Genomic DNA, 20885 nt, shown 5'->3' on the forward strand with positions numbered 1-20885 from the left:
AAGTTTTCGGAAAATTTTGAAATTTTTCAAATTTTTACAACGAATTATGTAATGTAATTAATTGAAATTATTACATTATAAACCTGATATAATTTCACCGAAATAGTTTGTTCTGTTTTTCGAAATTCGACATGTTTTGTATTTTATTTACATTATTTTGCAATGTTTCGGTAGGGGTCTATAAATTCGATCTAGATTGAATTTTGAAAAACGGTAAAAACCGTTTCCGTTGATTTTATTGAGGATTATTAAGTATTAATTTCAACGAATTATATTAAAATGTGTTAAAATGTAAAAAATCTGAAAATTTCCCGAAAAATTAGAAAATTTCGATTACTTTTGTTGTTACACAAGAATTTCTGATATGCGTCTCTCAAGTACCTTTCTAATGATATCAATATTTCATATCTTTCCTTTGGAAGAAATATGAAAAAAATCATAAAAACCTCAAATAAGGACCTTTTTAGCCTTTGATCCATCTCAGCAAATATTGACGCCAGGACAAAAATTTTGAGAAATGGTATCTTAGAATCAATTAAACTTTAGTTTTAGTTGGAAACATTGACACATTACTTTTTCTCAATACAAACGTGGCCACCTAATATACATTCATATATAGACAATTTATATACATACATATCACTTGTTTACTCTAATAATCTGCTAACTCAAAATTGACACTTTTTAAAGATGTGATAACAATAGTTTTATATACATATTTCATATAATTAAGTTTACATTTAAAGTTATGTTTTTAAATAAGAATCATAAGTATATAAAATTTTAATCACTTGATTGAACAACAAGTAATTAAGGAATCAAGTAATTAGAAAAATCCAAGTTGTTTTCTATAACAGAATTTTATGAATTACAACAGTCTTAAGGTAAATGGGCGACATTTAAGTACATATAAATATGTACGTACATATATGCAGGATTGCGCTCAACTTTATGCTGTTGATTATCATATACCCGTTATAAAATTTAATACATTTTACACTAGTAAAGATTATTTATTCATTTTTTCATCGCTCTTTACAAAATTATGACAGGCTTATTAAAATTTGCTGATTATTCAGTTTTAGTCATTTTTTTTTAGTAAAAGCTCTTTTTTAAGTAGCATAAAGATTATCCTTTTTTTTACCATCATAATTTATATACACATATTTTTAAATAATGAATTGTTTTAAAGAAGGTGATGCGTAGTACTACTTTATTTTTGAAAAATGTCATTGTTGTAATGATAATAAAAAACTGCGTTTATTTTTTATAGGATTTAAGCAGACTAAATAAATAAAATTGATATATTTCATAGAATTTTTGTCACTATTATAAATGTTTTGTTAAGTGACTTTTTTTATTTTTTTTAATATGTATTATATTTTCTGTAATTTGTATTAAAACTTGTTTAATTTTCATTTAAAATTTAAAATCCTAATACATAGTTTATTTTTAAATATTCCATTTTAATCCTTTTGATTATAATTTTTTACAATGTTAAAATTAAAATAAAATAGATTTCATTAGTAAAAACAAAAGTAATCTAGAGCTCTAAAGTTTATATGGGAGCTAGGGTCAAATGAGGCCCAATCATTACAAAAACCGGAACATTTAACATAATTATGAGCTCAGAATCCATATTCAAGGGGTACGGTTGGACGGGGACTAGGCGAAATAATATACCGATTTCAACCATTTTCAATAGCGTTTGTCCTTGGGTCGAAAGAAGAGTATGTGCATCAGTATGTTCATCAAATTATCTTGAAAACTGCGACCTGTAGCGTGCGCACAAGCTTTACATGGCACAGAGACAGACAGACAGACGGACGGACGGACATAGTTAAATCGGCTCAGAATTACTTTTGGTATACTTATTGGTATACTTTTGGTGTAAGACCAACATTTTTGGATGTTACAAACATAAGAACAAATGCATAATACCCTCCCCACTATAGTAGGGTATAAAAATAAATAAATATTTTTTTTGACAAGTGCCTCAATTCTCTACCAGCGATTCTTTAAATTAATTAAATTTTTTTCTGTATTTCTTTCTCGCAATACTACTTTCTAATCTAAAAAATTCTGAAATAGACCAAACTTAATGCCAAAAATTTGTCTAAATATTTTTCTGTATAAGCTTAAAATTACAAAAATTTTGACACCTATAAAAAGTGAAAATGATATACCTTTCAAAGCCACTTAAAATCATTCTGTGGACCAAAAATACTCTAGAAAAATTGCAAAATAACACAGGCCGACAAATTTTTAAACCAGAGACCAAAGTATACTTTTTAAAGATTGAGTCACGCTGAATCCGAATCTGGCCTCAGATTTTCTCCATCCTAGCTGAGATTTGAGATATCGTGTCCTGAAAAAACGCCATTTTTTGGCACTTTTTGAGACACTATAACAGATATTTTAAAGAATCTGAATGTAATACTTGATCAAAAAAAGAAAAACTTCTGTATTTAAAGTCCCATAATTCTCAAAATTAATCCAGAAATTCGAAAAATATATTCAAAATATGTTTCGAGGTTGAATTTTACAAGAAAGTTTCTATATAAATATAAAACTTTTGATATAAAATTAGTTAAATTTAAAACATTCCATTCAACTTTAAAAATCGATTCACTGAAATTTTTACTTTCCACAAATTTAAAAAATTCCTTTCTTTTATTTATTTATTTTTTTTTTTGCAAAAAGTTGGAAGGCATTTTGATTTGGCATACCGGGTGTAACATATCAAAATATCAGTCGTACATTTCCCTAAGGCGAAGTCTGTCTGTTGAAAACGCCATAGGGCCAAAAAGAGAGTTTTACTCTTTTTAAATATTTTTATCTGGGTCCGTCTGATGTCATAAAAACGAGCTCTAGAAAATTTAACAAAAATAGTGTACCATTACACTGTATGTATTAGATTCATCACAGTCGATTATAACATAACATTTACTTGTTTTCTGTTGTCATTTTTCTCAACATTCTGTTTGTCATTTTTATGTCTTTTTGTGTTTGCGCATATAATTAAGCATAAACTGTGGTTTTATGATGAATAGCTATTGAAAACCTCAAAAGCTGACAGAAACTTAATGCTAGTCACAAAAAAAAAAAAAAAATGTTCACAGGAATGCATAAAAAATTATTTTTTAAAACCACTAAAACCTTAGAAAGAAACATGAAAATAAGAGTCAGCCAAGTAAAATTGACAAATGGAATACTAAGACGTGATTTGGAGAGTGGAAAGCAGGGAGTTATTTTACAGGCAATTGCTTGAAAAATAACACTATTTAATACAAAAAAAATACATGTACAAATTATAACAAATAGTCCTTTTTTACACCAAGACACACAAACACACTTAAATAAATATAACAACAAGCACATTGACAGTGACAGTAAAAGTTGTACGAGGTTGGGCTGAGAAACAGCTTTCAACATACACTAGTTGATAACAGTTTATAGAATTTTACTAACTATTTTTAGGTAGATCCCTTTATTGTAGTAGAGTTAGTGAAAAACAGCAGGAAGCATCAAATCCTCCCCTCCATTTAAACAGCCACATCCCACCAAATGCAGCATTTGAATGTAAATTTTTTCACTTTTTTTGTTGCCTCTTAGTTTAAGCCTTTTTGCAGCAAAAAGAAAAAAAATAGAAAAGACTCGTCACGACAACACAACTACCAACGTTAAGCAACTAAGAAAGTAGATTGGGTCAAGTTTGACTATATGATACTCTATTCAGATATAAAAAAATATGCGAACGAAAGCTTTATACTGGAGTTATAGTATAATTTCTGCACATAATATAATTATTAGTATTCAATTTAATCTTATAATTCCAATTATTAAGGGATTATAATGAAATAAGTTATTAATGTCTTTGTATAAATAAAACACAATTGTTTCAAATTTTATAGTTCAATCAAATAAAGCTGGCTGGAGTCAAAAGGGGTCTTGTTTTGAGGTTAAGAAAGTGTATACCTTTTTCGTAGAATTTAATTATTTCAAACACTAGTAAAGATTTCGTGATAATTTAGTTACACTATGTGCCATACGTTACGAACATCAACACATAATCATAATACCTTCCCCATAATAGTAGTGTAGCTTACAAAAAACCAAGTACCTCTACACACATACATACATCATCAACATTTTAAAGACACTCTCTTACTGTAACTGAAACAAACATTTTTATGTTCCTTTGTGTGTGTGTAATTCTATGCCCCAAAGTAATGGTGGTGAAAACAAAAATATTCAGCTACAGGGGAAATTGAGGCAAACTAAAGAAAAAAAAAACTAAACGTTTACAACCAAACGAGGGGTAAAAAAAACGAATAGAAGAAGACATTGATGCTTAAACAGAAAACCAGCCAAGAGGCAAAGCAAGGGAGAGAGAGACACAACCAAGCAACATCAGCAATAGCAATGGCAGCAGTCAGGGAGCAGCTGCAATACAAACTTTTGTGGCATGTTAAGACTTGGCCTTGAGGCAATTTTAAAACATGAAAAATAGGTCGTTCAAAACGTTTAAAATGCTAAACACTATAATTTATAACATTTTAGTGTTTTTTATTTCTCTTCTACTTCTCATTTTAGCCCCTTAACGTCCCTTTAACTTTTCCGCTATGTATGAAAGTATAAACCTAATAGTTTTGTTATCCTTGGCCTAATGTTTAATAGTGTTAGTAACATTCAACATGAGTAACATAATAATGATGATGTTGTTGTTATAGTTGCTGTTAGTATTAGTTTGCTAGTTATACAATCCTTTCATAGTAATCATTGTTGTTGTTGTTGTTTTGCAAAAAGTGTCCATAATGATGGTTGCTACTCGTAGCGACTCAAATATGATGTTGAGTGCGGAAGTATTAAATTTTAAACACATACCACAATTTTATACTATAGTTACAACAACATATATTCTTGATGGTAAAATACACTTGATGGTAAACATTTAAAATGTTAATAGCCTAGTCTGCCTGTGATTTGTTAACCCATAAAAATTGCAATAATAAAAAACTTTAAGTAATATTAACAGCAATTGTTTATGTACAACTTTGGTTTAACACAGATTTATTATGGCTGCAAAATGTTCATATTTAATGTGGTCACTTATTTTTCAAATTGCAATAAAAATTTTATTTATGAATATTTTTTGATGAAATTTTACAGTTAGGTAGATTTTTTTACTTAAAATCCAAAATTAAATCAAAATTTCGAATTTTCTTATTAGAAATCCCGGAATTCCCAAAAAAGTTTTAAAAAATCCCAAAAATGGGATTTTTTAGTTTTTTGCCTATTATATCCATACCAGGGGCGGGGTTATCGAAACCCGTTACAAAATGATTAAGAACTTATTGGGTCATATAAAACAGGTCACTATAATTTGATATCGACTATGCGATTTGAGAATTTTTGCTCAAAATTTAATTTTCCATAAAAAATAGGGTTTTTTTGGATGGACCTGGTCCCCTCGGTATCAAAAATTTTTAGGTTTTGTTTCATTTATCGTATTTTATGTAAAGTCAGCTTTCCAAAAAGTATAAATTCTATATACATCTTCTTAGAAACTTTTTAGATAACTTAAAAAGAAAAAGATACTTTTTTCCCAAAAAAATGACAAAAAATCGCCTTTTTTTAATTTTTTAAATTTAAATGCCTATAACTTTGGACTCAGTCATGATTTTTACATAATTCTTTCACTGCTTGGTATATAAACTTGTTGTTAAGCAAATAAAAAAAAATGGCGAAAATCGGAAATATTTGGACCTGCTATTATCAAAAAAACTAAAGTAAGGACGGTAAAAATTTTAAAATTTTAATATTCAAATGCGAATATCTCCTAAACTATAAGAGATAATTTACTGCTACGACTTCATTTTTTATAGTGCTCGATGAGGAGATTCTATATACGAAATTTTTTTTAAATCGGAACTCAAATGAAGAAATAGGATCGTTTTAAAAATTTAACATAGCCGAGGTGTCCTAATTTGAGGACCCCCCGCCGGGCCCCTGGTTGGCCTATAAGGTCCAAATTCAAAACCTAAACTCGACAACACCTCCTCTTTGTGCACACCAAATTTCATTAAAATCGGATTAACCGTTTAGAAGTTACCGAATTATTTCCCTCTTTTTTTTTTCCTATACCACTGTGCATAGCTAAATAGACACAGAATTTAATAAAGACGCAGAATATATGTGTATATATTATGGTGGCCCCAAAATAGATGTTGCTATTTCGCCGAAAGTAAAATTTAGTTCATTCTAATATACCATTTCTCAAAATTTGTGTCCTGACGTGGATCAAAGGGTAAAAAGGTTCTTTTTTAAGGTTTTTATGATTTTCTCATATTTCTGTCATATGTAAATTTAGTATCATGTGAAATTTATTTCAAATATTGTCGCCAGGACAAAAATTTTGAGAAACTGTATTTTAGAATCAATTAAACTTTAATTTTAGTTGGGAACATTGACATCATATTTTTTCCTCCATACGACCTTATACTAACGAATTTTCCATACAAACGAATTTTCTTCCTGTAACACACGGAATGACATATACCCACAATCATTATTGGTGGTGGTGCAGGGTATAAAAAAGACATGTTTTAAAATTACTGCTCAGGTCTTTTTCAGTACTTAGATGAAGTAAATACTACTTAATTTTTCATTTTTGGAAGTTCTTTTTTCGCTGAGAATAATCACTTAGATATAATTGTATACATAAGCACTTATTTTTCAGCTTTGTCCGTTTTGAAATACATAGTACATTTGTGTGTGAAAGTCATTAGTTGACGTTGATGCTTATTATTCTAAACACTATTTTGTTACTTTACTAAAAATAAAAATCTCCAAACATTTCGCCTAAATTCCCTTTGTATTTAGATAAAATTAACATAAAGTTATTGTAGTTATAAAATAATTTGACTCAGATTTTACTTCCGGCTCCTTTGTTGTACCACACTTCCTCTACATTTTGTTGTCGCCAACATGCTCTTATACTCGCATCAACATAAAACGTATATTTAATTGTTGTGTGTGTGTGTAAGTAAGTATATTTTTACCGATTTTTTCTTCTTTCTTCTTAAGACACAATAGAGTATAATAAGGACATGACTTATTACTATGCAGGAGACTATTTACTTCCTTTGCCTTTTTACGGGGTTCCTGTAACTTATTTTTATTCGCTTTGTCTTAATTTTTTTTTTCTTCTGTATATTTTTTATTCTTCTGCATTGTTTAACATATTTCATCATAATATTTAGTATTTTATATGTATGCATATTAGGGTGGCTATGTTTATGTAGAGAAGAAACAAGATACTGCTGTTCCCACCGAAAGTTAAAGTATAGTTCTTTCTAAGATATCTTTTCTGGAAATTTTTTTCTGAGGTCATTATTTCATAGGCTAGGTGAAAGGATAAAAAGGTTTTTCGGCCTGTGAATGAAGTCTATTGAAAATGGTTCAAATCGGCCCGTTATCTCTACCACCCTAATATAATATGTATGACACTTTTTACATTGTCTATTCATATTTCTTTTATTTTTTGTTTACTCTTACAGTAAAAGAGCAAAAGGAGTTAGTTGTAAAAACTGTGTAGTATGAATATAAAGAAACGTACAAAAATGATGAAAATCATCATTTCCTGAACATAAAATATAAACTGTCACGCATGAAGCAAAAAGATGAAAAATTTTATATTTTTGTTCTTCAGTAGACGAATTTGATGTACCCTAAAAGTAAATTTTTCATGTTATTTAAATCGTCCTGATCAAGCCAAATTAAAAAAAAATCCAAAATTGTATGTCTTAATGCCCAGAGGTAAGGTTCACATCATATGGGTACCAGCTCACTCGGGAGTAGTTGGTAACGAAAGGGCGAATGTAATAGCTTTAAAGGGAAGGGAGCTCGAGGCAGTTAACCTGACAAACGCAAAACCATTCGACGCAACAAAAGCTGAACTAAAAATATGGGTGAGAGAATCCCATAAGGCCTCTTGGAATAATGAAACAGTGGGTAGAACCACGAAGATCCTATGGGGTGACCCTGATGAGAGCAAGACGAAAAATCTCCTCAAAATGAGCAAGTCTGAAATTAGTATGATCGTACGTATTCTGAGTGGACACACAGGACTACGAGCACATCTATGCAAAATTGGACGTGCGGATTCAGACAAATGTAGAGCATGTGGAGAGGACAGTGAAACTCTGGAGCACTTTCTTTGCCACTGCCAGGCATTCGTCGAAGTTAGATCCAAGTATCTTGGAAGTGATGTTATTCCGGAAATAACATTCCTGACTAACACTGATTATAAGATTCTTAGGAATTACGTTCAGGAAACTGAGTTTCTGAACACTGAAAAATAATTCTTTCAGTTTTTTTTTCATGATAAGGAGCGCACAACAGGCCCGATAGTGGCCTAGGTGTATTTCTTCGGATTTGATGTAGTATACATCCTTCTATCGACCTACCTACCTATATCTTAATGCCAGTTTTTAAGCCAAGGTAAATGTTTCTTTGATATTGGTTTCATGACTATAAAACCCAGCCGGAATAGTTAGGTGTTAGTAATCCTTAACACACATAAATACAATTAATAGTTAAAAGTCGTAAAAGTTATATATTTAAATTTGAATAAAAAATAAAGCTTGAAGGAAGTATTTAAAATCGCAAGTTAGCTTTTTACTTAAATATTAAGCAAATGCATTGATAAATTTAGAATACTTACTTAAGGTGGCAAAAAGTAGAAGTAATTTTATGTAGTCTGCTTAAAAATTTTTTGTATAAATGTTACTACCAACCATTTTTTTATTTTAATATATTTCTTTGACTCCACTGCCAACTTTACTGCAGGAAGTTGTCATCGTTGCTGTTTTTCATCATTGTTCTTTTTTGTCGCTTTCCTTTTGTTTCTTGTGTTTAACTTCATTTGAAATTCCAGGACCATTGTAATCATAAATACTCATGTCGCTTCATACTGGGTGATGGTTTCATATTTCTTTTCAAAATGGGATAAAACCTAAAAAAAAAATTGTACAGGAAAAAATTAATAGAGGCAGGGGAAAGTCTGTACTCAGACCCAAGTAAATAAAATCATTTTATTTGAAATTTGTTTCATTTCTATATTATAACTTACAAATGTTTGCCAGTCATTGACAACTTAAACCAGAGTCAGTGAATAAATGAATGACTAAATGAAAAAAATATATATATACAAAAAAAAAAAGAAATTCTATAAAAAATCAACAGAATTGAATACGGGCTTTATGAGTTAAACAAAAGCTTTACGATTCTATGAAACTATAAACGTACACTGGGGCGCTGATGTAAATGCTCTCTTAATTTAAAATAAACTGTTTTATGCCAGTGTCAAAAGAAATGCTAAAAACATTAGGAGCAAAAAAAAAAAAAAAAGAAGAATTATAAAAGTATAAAGTTTTTTGTTTTACTGCATTATCGTGATGAAAAATGTCATGCAAAAACACAGAACAAGACTCTATGACGGATGCAAAGAAAAAAAATAAATATTATATTTTTATTTCTATTTAGCAGTGTGTGTATAAATGTTGACTTTTGGCTAGACAAAATTTAATAGCTGAAATGAAATTGTTGGCGAAAAACGAATTTCAAACAGTCTATTTAAATTGTAGATTTAAAATAAAAATATTAAAAATTTATTGAAAATATAAATTTTCGCATCATATTAGTTCTTCTCGACTGATGAAATGCTTTCTATTATGCGTTTTAGAATCGAAAATTTAGAAATTAGAATATGTGCAATTTTGTGTCAAGTGACCCAACTTTTAAAAGCGGTGTCTTCCGATTTGAATCAAGCAGAAATTTCCAGCAAGGTTCTACCAATGAAGAAATAGCTATCTGATCTCCTTTGGATAATTTTTGCCAGTACCAATAGGTGAAAAGTTACACTCATTTGAATAATTTGGCTGGTGTAAATATTAAGGAATCAGAAACACTTGATGTTCTGGGCATGAAAATTTAGTGCGATGTCCGCTGGACTAAACAAATTTTTCAAGTGTCGAAAGAAGCATTTAAGTGTCTCGGTTTTTTGAAACAGTGTAAGACATACCTCACTCCATCTGATCTTCTTACTATTTACACCACTTATATCCGACCGAAAATGGAATACAACTCTCATGTATGGGCCGGAGCTTCAAAGTCTATTTGGAGCTACTCGACCGCGTACAGGATAGGGCAAAGGTACTTATCGGTGACAGTAGGGTATCCAACTCTATTGATTCACTGGAGCACCGTCGCAACGTGGGGTGTATTTCACTGTTCTATCGATACTACAATGGAATGTGTTCCTTTGAAATTAGGGAACTTGTTCCCGATACCCGTATATTCTTGCGTAACACACGTCTTTCTTCAAGAGCACACCCATTTGTGGTAGATTGGCCAGTGGACCGCACAACACATTACAGGGAAAGTTCATTCTTCAGCCGCACTGTTCGTATGTGGAATAAACTTCCTGCAGAGGTATTCCCTGCCACTTTCGATATAAAAAGATTTAAATCAAATGTCCACAAACACTACTCCCTCTATTCTCCTTCCCACAACCTATTTTCCTAGTTTCAACACAACGCTTCGCATAATTAAGGGTCATACTCTGAGTGCTGGTCCAAAAAAAATAAGTCCGTCAGTTCTTGACCTATAGAGCTGAAAATTTGTATCTGGCATTCTATCCAATAGTACTAACCTTGGTGGAAATTTTATTAAAATCGATATTTTGAGTTAGGTCACTTGCCCATATACAGCATGAATTTAATACTTTTATATTAAATGCGTTATTTTCAGAAGAGACACGAAGAAACCACTTTTAAAACATTGTTGTTTATTACTCAACTCAAAAATTAACTAGCTATGTCTACGTTACATTTATATCGTTCTGATCTTCAATTCCGATTGTACTTTTTTTGTTATAGATGAATTGATGTAATACAGTATAAGAGTTGCCCGCCATTCAATCAAATTTTTTATTAAAAAAAAGAAACACTTAATTAAAAAATAAACCATTTATAATAATATATATTTCTATTTTCCATTTTTCATAAAATAACTTTTTTATATACTGTAAGAAAATTACATCAAAAAACCCTTACTCATGGAGTATGAGTAATATTGATTAAATATTACTCATACGTTAAAATAAAAACGTACGTACGTGTACTATTTATTATTTTATACATTTTTTATGATTTTTTTTTTTTGTGTAATAAAGCTTTATTGTTTTATAAATATAATACAGTAAAGCCTTTGAATATAGGAACTAATTTTTTGTTGATAAATTTAATTCAGTTCAGTTTGAATATTTTTATAAAACTTACTGCAGATCGAAGGATAAAAAAGAAACATATTTAATAAAAACCTTAAAAGTATTTTTTTTCAAATATTGACTCCAGTACAAAAAATTTGGAGAAACGTTATTTAAGAATAAACTAAACTTTCATTATTGGTGAGAACATATTACAAACGGTGTCACTCCAAAATGTTTGTATTTTATGAACGTATTAGTAAGATTATCTCCAGACACAGTATTAAATATTAATTATACGTTATAAAGATTTTTATTATGGCAAATAAATGTGCGGTGGCTAAAGTGCTTTAATAAATCTTACATTAAACAAATTGTATAAAATATAAATTTAACTATTAAAAACTATATTTTCTAAAAATTTTATATAATTTTTTTTCTTCCGTTACAGCAAAAATGCAACAAACTTAGAAAAATTCCAATTAAGAATCTCAAAACACGAATTGTATGGTGAAAATGATACATTGGTCGATGCTTTACTCGAAGATATGCATAAATTACCCATCAAACATGTTGGTAAGTAGAAGACTATACTATATATATTTTAAATTTATAATATTTCCAAAATAAACAATTTCTTTATTGACATTTTTTTTCTACTTAAATGATACTTAAAAATATTATTTTTTGATTTCACAATTTTTCAAAGTTTTTCATAATTTTTATTGTTATTAAAAATATTAAAAATTCGTTATAAAAATATTATCGTAAAAAGAATGATACGTTATTCTACCAGAAGACTTGATAAAATAAACAAAATAACACACAATAACTAGTGTATGCAGAAACACATGTATACAAAAACCCAGCAGTTTAATAAGGAGGCACATTCATTTATATTAAAAACTTCCTTTTAGATCATATTAGCTAACATAGTTCATTTTAAGAAGATGTGAATTTAAATTATTAGTTTATATCTGAACACACAAACACACCGAACTGCGGGGAAAATATACTAAAAAATACAAACAAAAACTATCATTTAAATAATAACTTAACCAAACTTAAAGTACACATTTTAATGTAGATGTATGGTAGTATGTATGTGTGTATGTTGGAATAAAAAACTTTTCCATATTCTACCAACAACAAAACAAATCTTTTTAAGTATATTTTTATGTTTGTATAACTTTTATTTTTATTCATACATACATATACTTACATATTTATGTATTCATATATTTTTTTGGTTTATTTACTTGTTTATGTTTTGTAAAGTTTTGATTTACATGCATAATTTTTCATACACAGGAAAAATTATAAAAAAATAACTAATAACAACAAAAATGAAATAAGTAAAAAGTTATAATCGAGCATGTTCAACTAAATGTTACCTTACAGGTGGAAGTTTGTTATATATAGGATCATATGTAAATTAACCCATATCGTAGACTGTGATTCAGAAAGACAAAAATATTAATTTCATGGTAAATTTTTTCTAATATTAGCAATTTCAAAAAGGACAGAATTGAATATTACAATGCGACTTTTTTACCCTTTATTAACAAGAGACTGTTATATGGAAATCCCATATTCAGAAATTCTGATTGCTTATGGGCGGCATTGTCGATCAAGCGATGTTCATCTCTCTCTTCGTTTGTTTTTTGACGTTTAGTTAGTTGAAAATAATTTCCTGAAGATCACAGATATCTTTAGGATCAAAATGTTTAATAATCAACCAAATTCTATCAGGCTTATCGAAAGCATGATAAGTTTGCTATCAGAAATTCAAATCATATAAAAATCCGATTTTTTCCACTATTTTGAATATATTTCGGATTTTATATAAGTAATTTGTTTATATAAAGAAATATATTCTTAAAACCTTTCATCTTCTTATATGTATAAAAGAGTAACGTTACTGACTGACTGATTCATTATCGCACAGTCCAAACGGCTAAACCTGGAGTCATGAAATTTTGACATTAGATGTCTTTTTGGATATTTGCATATTTTTATATTTGGGGATAAAAAGGAAAAAAAACGGGTAAAGCAGGTTTTCTTGATTATCTTCTATATATACATAAAAGAGTAGCGTTACTGACTGACTTATTCATCATCGCACAGCCCAAAGGGCTGAACCTAGAATCATGAAAAAGAAAAACGGGTAAAGCAGGTTTTCTTGATTATCTCCTATATATATAAAAGAGAAGCGTTACTAACTGACTAATTCATCATCGCACAGCCCAAAAGTCTGAACCTATAATCATGAAATTTTGACAGTAGATGTGCTTATGTAGATACACTAAGGAGGGATTTTTGGCATTTGTACATTTAGGGGTAAAAAGAGGAAAAAACGGGTAAAACAGGTTTTCTTAATTATCTTACACAATATTAGTGATACAAGAAAAATTTTAAATGCACCTGTACCTACTTCGTACTTTTAAGAGGTAAAAATGTGTAACAAAGGTGATTTTGGTACCCTTTTTGGCCCTTTATAACTTCTTAACTAATAAACAAAATAACATTTATGTATATATTTTTAATATATGTGTCTCCCAAAATTAGGACCTGTTTTGTATTTTTAAAAATTCAGTCCTTTTTTTTGTGTAAAAGGGAGAAAACTGTATTTATGGTACTTATTTTAGCACATTCAGAAAACTTTTTCGATTTATTGAAGTATTCCTATTAAATTACGGACTAACTCTGTAATATTTATTAAAACAAAATGTTTGCTATTTCACTGGGGAAAAAAGTACCAAAAAAAGGGAAAAACGGGAAATTTAAATTTATTCAAACTCATTGAGTCAATTTTCATAAAATTAAAAAAAAAATACTTAATTTACTCACACAAAATAAGCTATTGGTATATTATTTTGGAATTTGGTTACTAAGGCCTATATAGGACCAAATTCGAGAAAATTGTTTGGTACTTTTTTAAAACAAAAATGTTGTGGAACAAATGAATGCAGATTTGAATCGTTTGAGTTTTATCTATGAGTTTTATTTATTTTTTGTAAACTTAATTCTCGAAAAAGTGTGTTCCTAGGCGAAAAGAGTGAAAATGGTACTATTTTAATAGAACTTTCCACAAAGTCAAAATTTATTCTACTTTTGGAACTTTTTCTTTCTTCAAATGATATTCTTTGTATGTTCTATAATATGAATCAAAATAATCTGTAAATGGGGACTCTTTTCCATTCTTCAAATGGTACCTTTTGGATTCTCTTTAATGGGGAAACGGAACGCATGACACACGGTCCTTATTAAATGAGAATTTATTATTTTTTTTCGTTTTACAGATGGTATTTTTTTTTTAAATTTTACCATATTGAACATAGAAATATAAAATTTAACATGTAGGGACCTGATTAAACGAGAATCTAATGAAAGGGACTTTTTCGTTCATCAAATTAAATTTTTTGAATTTTCTATAATATACAAAACAGAAATATCAAATTTTTGATTCCTTTTCCTTCTTTAAATAGTACTTTTCTAGTTTGGTATAAAAGAAGACGAAAAGTTGAACATTTTGATTTAAAAAATATTTTTTAATATTCAGTCAGTAAAGGCTACACGTTACAAATGCCAATCTTCCCTCCATAATTGTGTAGGGTAAAAATATGTATATGTGTTTTTCAAAAAAGTTTGTTCTTTTGTTGTGAACATGAATACATACATGGATTTCTGGAAGTGTATTTATATGTTTTTTTGCAGACACATTTATTTTTGTAAACTAGACATGTTCTTATAAAGATAACTGATATCGAAAGGGTCTCTTTATACACATACACATATGTAAAATTTAGTGAGAGAGCAATTAATGAGATCGAGTTCTGGAGTTTTAGAAAGTTGTTATTTTCAAGTTGTAGAGAATTAAATAAGATCTATATATATAAAGAAATTTTCCCTTTTTTAAGGACAGGGCTACTATCAGCTCATACAGTCAGTCATTTATGTATGTAATATGTATGTATTGTACAATTGGATCGCACAATTTATATTGTTACAACTATAAGTAGTAAATTTAACCTTGTTTGTTAATTCCTACAAGCAAGAAGATATGACTATGATACGAATTCGTATTATTTAGAAGAAAACAATTTGTTGCGACAACGAATCTCTTCCTTCGGGCGTCAGATGCGAAAATTCTAAGCAGTAATGTTTAGCAACTTAGTTTCCAATCAGTGTCCGTGAAGGATTCTATATCCGGAATAATATTACTCCTAATACGTATGGATATGATTTCGACGAAATAAAATGACAAAGAAAGTGTCCCAGAGTTTCACTTTTTCATCTCTACATGATCTACATTTGTTTGAATCTGCACGTCAAATAATTCTTTGCCCATAATCTTATGTGTCCACTTAGAATTCGTACCATCATACGTTAGTATGACTTGATAATTTTGAGGAGGCTTCTCGACCTGCTAACACCAAGAAGTCTAAGTGAAATAATGAACTGATTCAAATAATTTTTAATGTTTTTCATTTAGGTGTCTTGATCGACCCATAATGGGTAAAATCATTTTTGTACAGTGTAATCATATCAGAAGTGCATAATACCTCTCCCACTATAGTGTTGTAGGGTATACAAAATTCTGTGTACTATAAACTAAACTGAACCAGTTTGACGTAACTTCGTCCTGAAAGTTGATATGCTTTTAAAACTAATACAACTTTACCACAGTTTTTAAACATATATACCCAGCAAACAATTTTTATACTTTTTAAATAATATTAAAACTAGTTTCAACAAAAACATCTATATTCACTTGATATACTTGTACATAACTTATTGTTACATCCTGAGTTGCTGAGAAAGCTTTTGTAGACATTATGTAGAAAGTATGTACTGACCTTCAGTGATATAATAATGACTTCAAATCCAGTATTTCACGATGCGATGAAAATAATTTTGTTGGGTAGTCACATTATAGAAAATTCTTTTTCCTAACTTGAATAATATTTACTTTTAACAAAACATAAAACTATTTCAAATATAAATATTTGTTTTAAGTTAATGAATTTGGTTTGTGTATGTATTTTTTTTAGTTGAAGCGAAATAAATAAATAAATATTTTTGTTTTTTTTTTATTTTGGCAATTTTACTGTCATTTATAACTATTGTATGATTTTTTCAACGGAAGTGTTGTTTTAAGATTATTTATTTTATTTAAGTTTTATTTGGATTAAAATTGTTATGGGTGATACCATATAAAAATTTGTTCTACTTGTATACTTTGTTTAAAGTTACTAGTGGCTACTTATCATTGGTTACTTCATATATATATGTATAATTTTTGGTACTTTTTATACTCTACACGACTATAGTAGGCAGGTATTATGCGTTCATGCTGAAGTTTGTAACACACAAAAATATTGGTTCTACACCAACCTTAAAGTATACCAATCAGCTCAGAACACTTTCTGAGTCGATTTAGCTATATATGTCTGTCTGTCTGTCTGTCTTTCTGTCTGTCCGTCTTTGTGTCCATGTAAACCTTGTGCGCACACTACTGGTCGTAATTTTCGAGATAATTTGATGAAATTTGGAACATTTGGTCTATTATTTCGCCATTATTTCGTACCCCCGAATAGGGCTTTTGAGCTCATAATTATGTTAAATGTTCTAGCATCTCTACAAAAATAGGCATAACGTGCTTTTATATACGTCTTAATTATACTACCGATTTTCGTAATGATCGGTCCATATTACAAACTGCTCTTCGGAAAATCACTTGAAGGCCAAAATTCACTTATATTTAATATCTCGGAGTTAAGGTAAAACACTAACATACACACTGGTGTAGGGTATAATATACTTTTTGAATTTTCTATAATACATATTGAAGATAGAAATATACAACTTTTTACTGAATGATTATCCATAAGATGTTCTTTATTTTTCATTCATCAAAAGGTCCTTTTAAATTTATCTTTAATATGGAACCAGAATATATGAAATTAATAATAAATGCAGCTGAAAATTTTAAAATTTTCTATAAATATTAATCCAAATCTTACTAGAGTAGCGAAGTACCTAGGGTACGCTAGTTTAACATTTAACTATTGTGTGATTGAAATATATAATAAGAAATTTTTATGTATACAGCTATTATAGTATAAGGATATGCACACTTCCACTAACACCCTCAAGTGTAAATATTTTACAAAACTTTTTAAATGACAAACTTTTACGATAATTCTTAGTAAATTTGTAATTACTATAATAATTGTTATTATAACTATTATGTTTTTGTTTTTATTTAAACAAAAGTTACTAAATATAAGATAAATGCATACATATGTATGTATGAAACTTCTATAGAATTCGACCTACATATGGGCAATTTCGTAGTATGTTAGACACAAATTTTCAGCTCTATCGGTCAAGAACTGCCGGACTTAGAGGGGGTCAAAGGACATTTGACCCTGTATGGCCAAAATGTCCACATTTGACCCTCTCTAAGTCCGGCAGTTCGGAAGACATTGATTTTTAAAATTGGGTCACTTGACACGAAATTCCCCATATTTATGTATGTACAATGTTAATGTATGGTTAGTCATGTCCGATTTACATTTTGTGCATTAATATGCAAAATTTGCAGGGTATAATGAGATATGTATGTTTGTTTTTTATCCATGTAGTAAATTCATAAAATTATTTATTCAATCAAAGGTTTTCATTATATACATTACCATGGTAATAGACTTAAGCCGCATACATAAATAAAAATTTAATTTACGTTCCCCTTTGTTTGTTGTAATATTAATTCTTTTAACATTTAAATGAATCCTTAAGCATTCAAAGCAACAAAATGGAATTTTAATAAACATAATTTGAATGAATACATACATATTATATTTCTTACAAAGTCAACATTTATGCATAAACCTTGAATTATAAAGAGAACTCTAACCATGTGCTGACTTTTTTTTTTCTTGTTTAGTATTTATTCAAATATAATTAAATCTCTTATTTTATTAAATGTTTTACATAATTTGTGTGTTATTCATTATAAAAATACATAAATTGTTTTTTTTTTGTACTTTTCAGGATAATACTTACATTTAAACATTTCGATATTATGTGTAGATAACCTAGGCATATACGCAATATAAAGTACCAGCTTAGATTTATTATCTGAATCGATTAGACTATGTATGTCGCTCTGTCCACGAAAATATTAAAAATATTTGGGTGGAATTGTTGATGTATGTAAATCATTGGTGGCCAGAAAGAGAATTTTTAAAATGCATATGTGTAGTGTAAAATATGAAAGAGAATATAAATGAAAATATGTGTGCTTTGCACTGAAAAAAATTATGTTTGTACTTATTTGTGTTATTCATATTATTTGTATTATAAATGAAAAACAGAGGGAATGTATACATCGATATATGTATGTATTGACGAAACGATGTATTGATGCATATATTGATGTAAGAATGTATTAATGCATAAGTTGATGTATTTATGTAGATATGTATGTATGTTGGTCTATAAGTGTTCAAATGATTAACCGTTGAATAAATGACAATACAAATATAATTGTAAATAATTATTTACATAATAAATCTATCTATCAAAAGTATTTATACAAACATTTATTTGTAACGGCTTTTGAAAATATTCTCTGTGTATCATTTCATAAAGAGAGCAACTAAATTAAATTGTTTTTGTTTTGTGTATAGTTTGTTTTGTTGCTGAGAACATTCGTATTGCATGTGTATGAGTGAGAATAACACAATGCCCGCAGGGGCATGTTTGACCGCCAATGATGTAAATGCAAATTGATGTATGATTATTGTCTCTTTAAAAATGTTAGACAAAAAAGTAGGCGCATTTTTTTAAGAAATAAAAAAATAGCTAATAACAGCTAGTTACTTGGTGAAATCGGGCTATATTTGGCTCCATATTCAATCGTATTCATAAATATTAAAATCTTTATGAAATAGCATAAAGATACCTTCTTTAATCACCATTTTTAATTATAATTTTTATATTTTCAGTACAAAAGGAAGGCGGCACACAGCTCAAACTAATGATTGAATATCAAAATGAGGTTAAAGCATTAATGAAACCAATGCGGTAAGTTTTATTGATTATAAGTTTGTTATACCCACCTTAAAAAAAGATGAGGCGTATATTGTTTTTGTCATTACGTTTGTAACACATCGAAATAATCATCATAGACCCATGTCCGTCTGTTGGCACGATAGAGTCTGAACGAGAAGAGCTAAGAAGCTAAAATTTTTCATAAATATCTACTATTGATGCAGTTTGTTTAGTATTGGAAATGGGCCAAATCCGTCCATGTTTTCGCATAGCCCAGCATGTCCATAAAATTCCACATAAAGAAGTTTTATATGAACCAAAATCTCTCTCCCAAATTTTATGGAGATTGGTCCATAATTGGGCCTACCCCCCATATAAGGTACCTTTCAACGACTATAACGCTCATAATTTGCTTCAAAATTATAGCAAAGCAACAAACTTCGAAATAAACAAGTTTTAGGGAATCCGAAAGCTTTCTGCCAAATTTTATTCAGATCGGCCCATAATTGACCCTACCCCCATATAAGGTTCCTCTTAAAAAATAACTTTAGAGACCATAACTTGCCTCAAAATTACAGTAAATCAACGAAAGTCAACATAAACAAGTTTTAGAGGAACTTAAAACTCTATGCCAAATTTTATGAGGATCGGTTCATAATTGACCCTAAAATTGTAATTGACACAAACATGTTTTATAGAAACTAAAATCTCTCTGCCAAATGTTAAGAGATTGATTGATTGATTCTTCCCCCATATAAGGTTTCTCTCATAAAATGGCTTTAACGTTCATAACTATAACCTGCTTCAACATTAAAGAACAGCAATGAAATTCGACATAAACAACTTCTTCAAAATTATAGTAAAGCAACGAAATTCGACATAAACAAGTTTTATATGAACATAATTCTAGCTGTCGAATTTTTTGAGGATCTATCCATAATTGACCATATAAATGGCCTTTCTCATAGTATGTCATTAAATGCTTAAATTGGCTTAAAAATTCCCTGAATTAAAATTCGTCATGAATTAGTTTTATACGATCAAAAATCTTTCTGTCAAATGTTATGAGCATGGGGTCATACTGGATAAAAGTCTTCATATAAGGCATTGATAAGATATTCGATATAACAAGTTTTATTAAAACCAAATCTTTGTAAATTCTTAGGAGGATCGGTCCAAAATTGATCATAAGTAAATTTATATACGTATATTTATTATCTTAAATTTGTGATATAACACAAAATTTATTTTTAATAAAATAAACTTCTTTTTTCTTATAATTAAAACTTAATTACGGAACAATTATATTATATTACACTATTATCTTAAATTTCCTTTACTTAATGCTTTAATTTAATTGAATTATTATTTCCATTTTCTTTAAAGGGAATTATTCATTGAACGTGCATTATTAATTCCGCTTTATTAAAAATTCTTATGTATTGGTGTGGGAAAAAGTTATTTACTTTGATAGTAAACAGTGTAGTTCTATAACATAAAAATTGGATTACATAGTTTATATATAAATTAAACTATGGCAGACAATTTTGAA

At 28.9% G+C, this 20885-nt stretch overlaps 1 protein-coding gene across 1 annotated transcript in view; it reads left to right on the plus strand.

The window, feature by feature from the left end:
* LOC119599903 (probable serine/threonine-protein kinase DDB_G0282963) overlaps positions 1–20885 on the plus strand; it is a 338233-nt gene that overhangs the window by 265112 nt on the left and 52236 nt on the right. The window contains exons 10-11 of the mRNA XM_037949845.1: positions 11724–11848; positions 19288–19366. Of these exons, the coding sequence (XP_037805773.1) occupies positions 11724–11848; positions 19288–19366 (204 nt within the window). The remainder of the gene's footprint in view (positions 1–11723; positions 11849–19287; positions 19367–20885) is intronic.

Source organism: Lucilia sericata, unplaced genomic scaffold (genome assembly GCF_015586225.1).
Source record: "Lucilia sericata isolate MDLA Ls3-8-SP2 unplaced genomic scaffold, ASM1558622v1 Contig000096F_arrow, whole genome shotgun sequence".
Classification (NCBI taxonomy): domain Eukaryota; kingdom Metazoa; phylum Arthropoda; class Insecta; order Diptera; family Calliphoridae; genus Lucilia; species Lucilia sericata.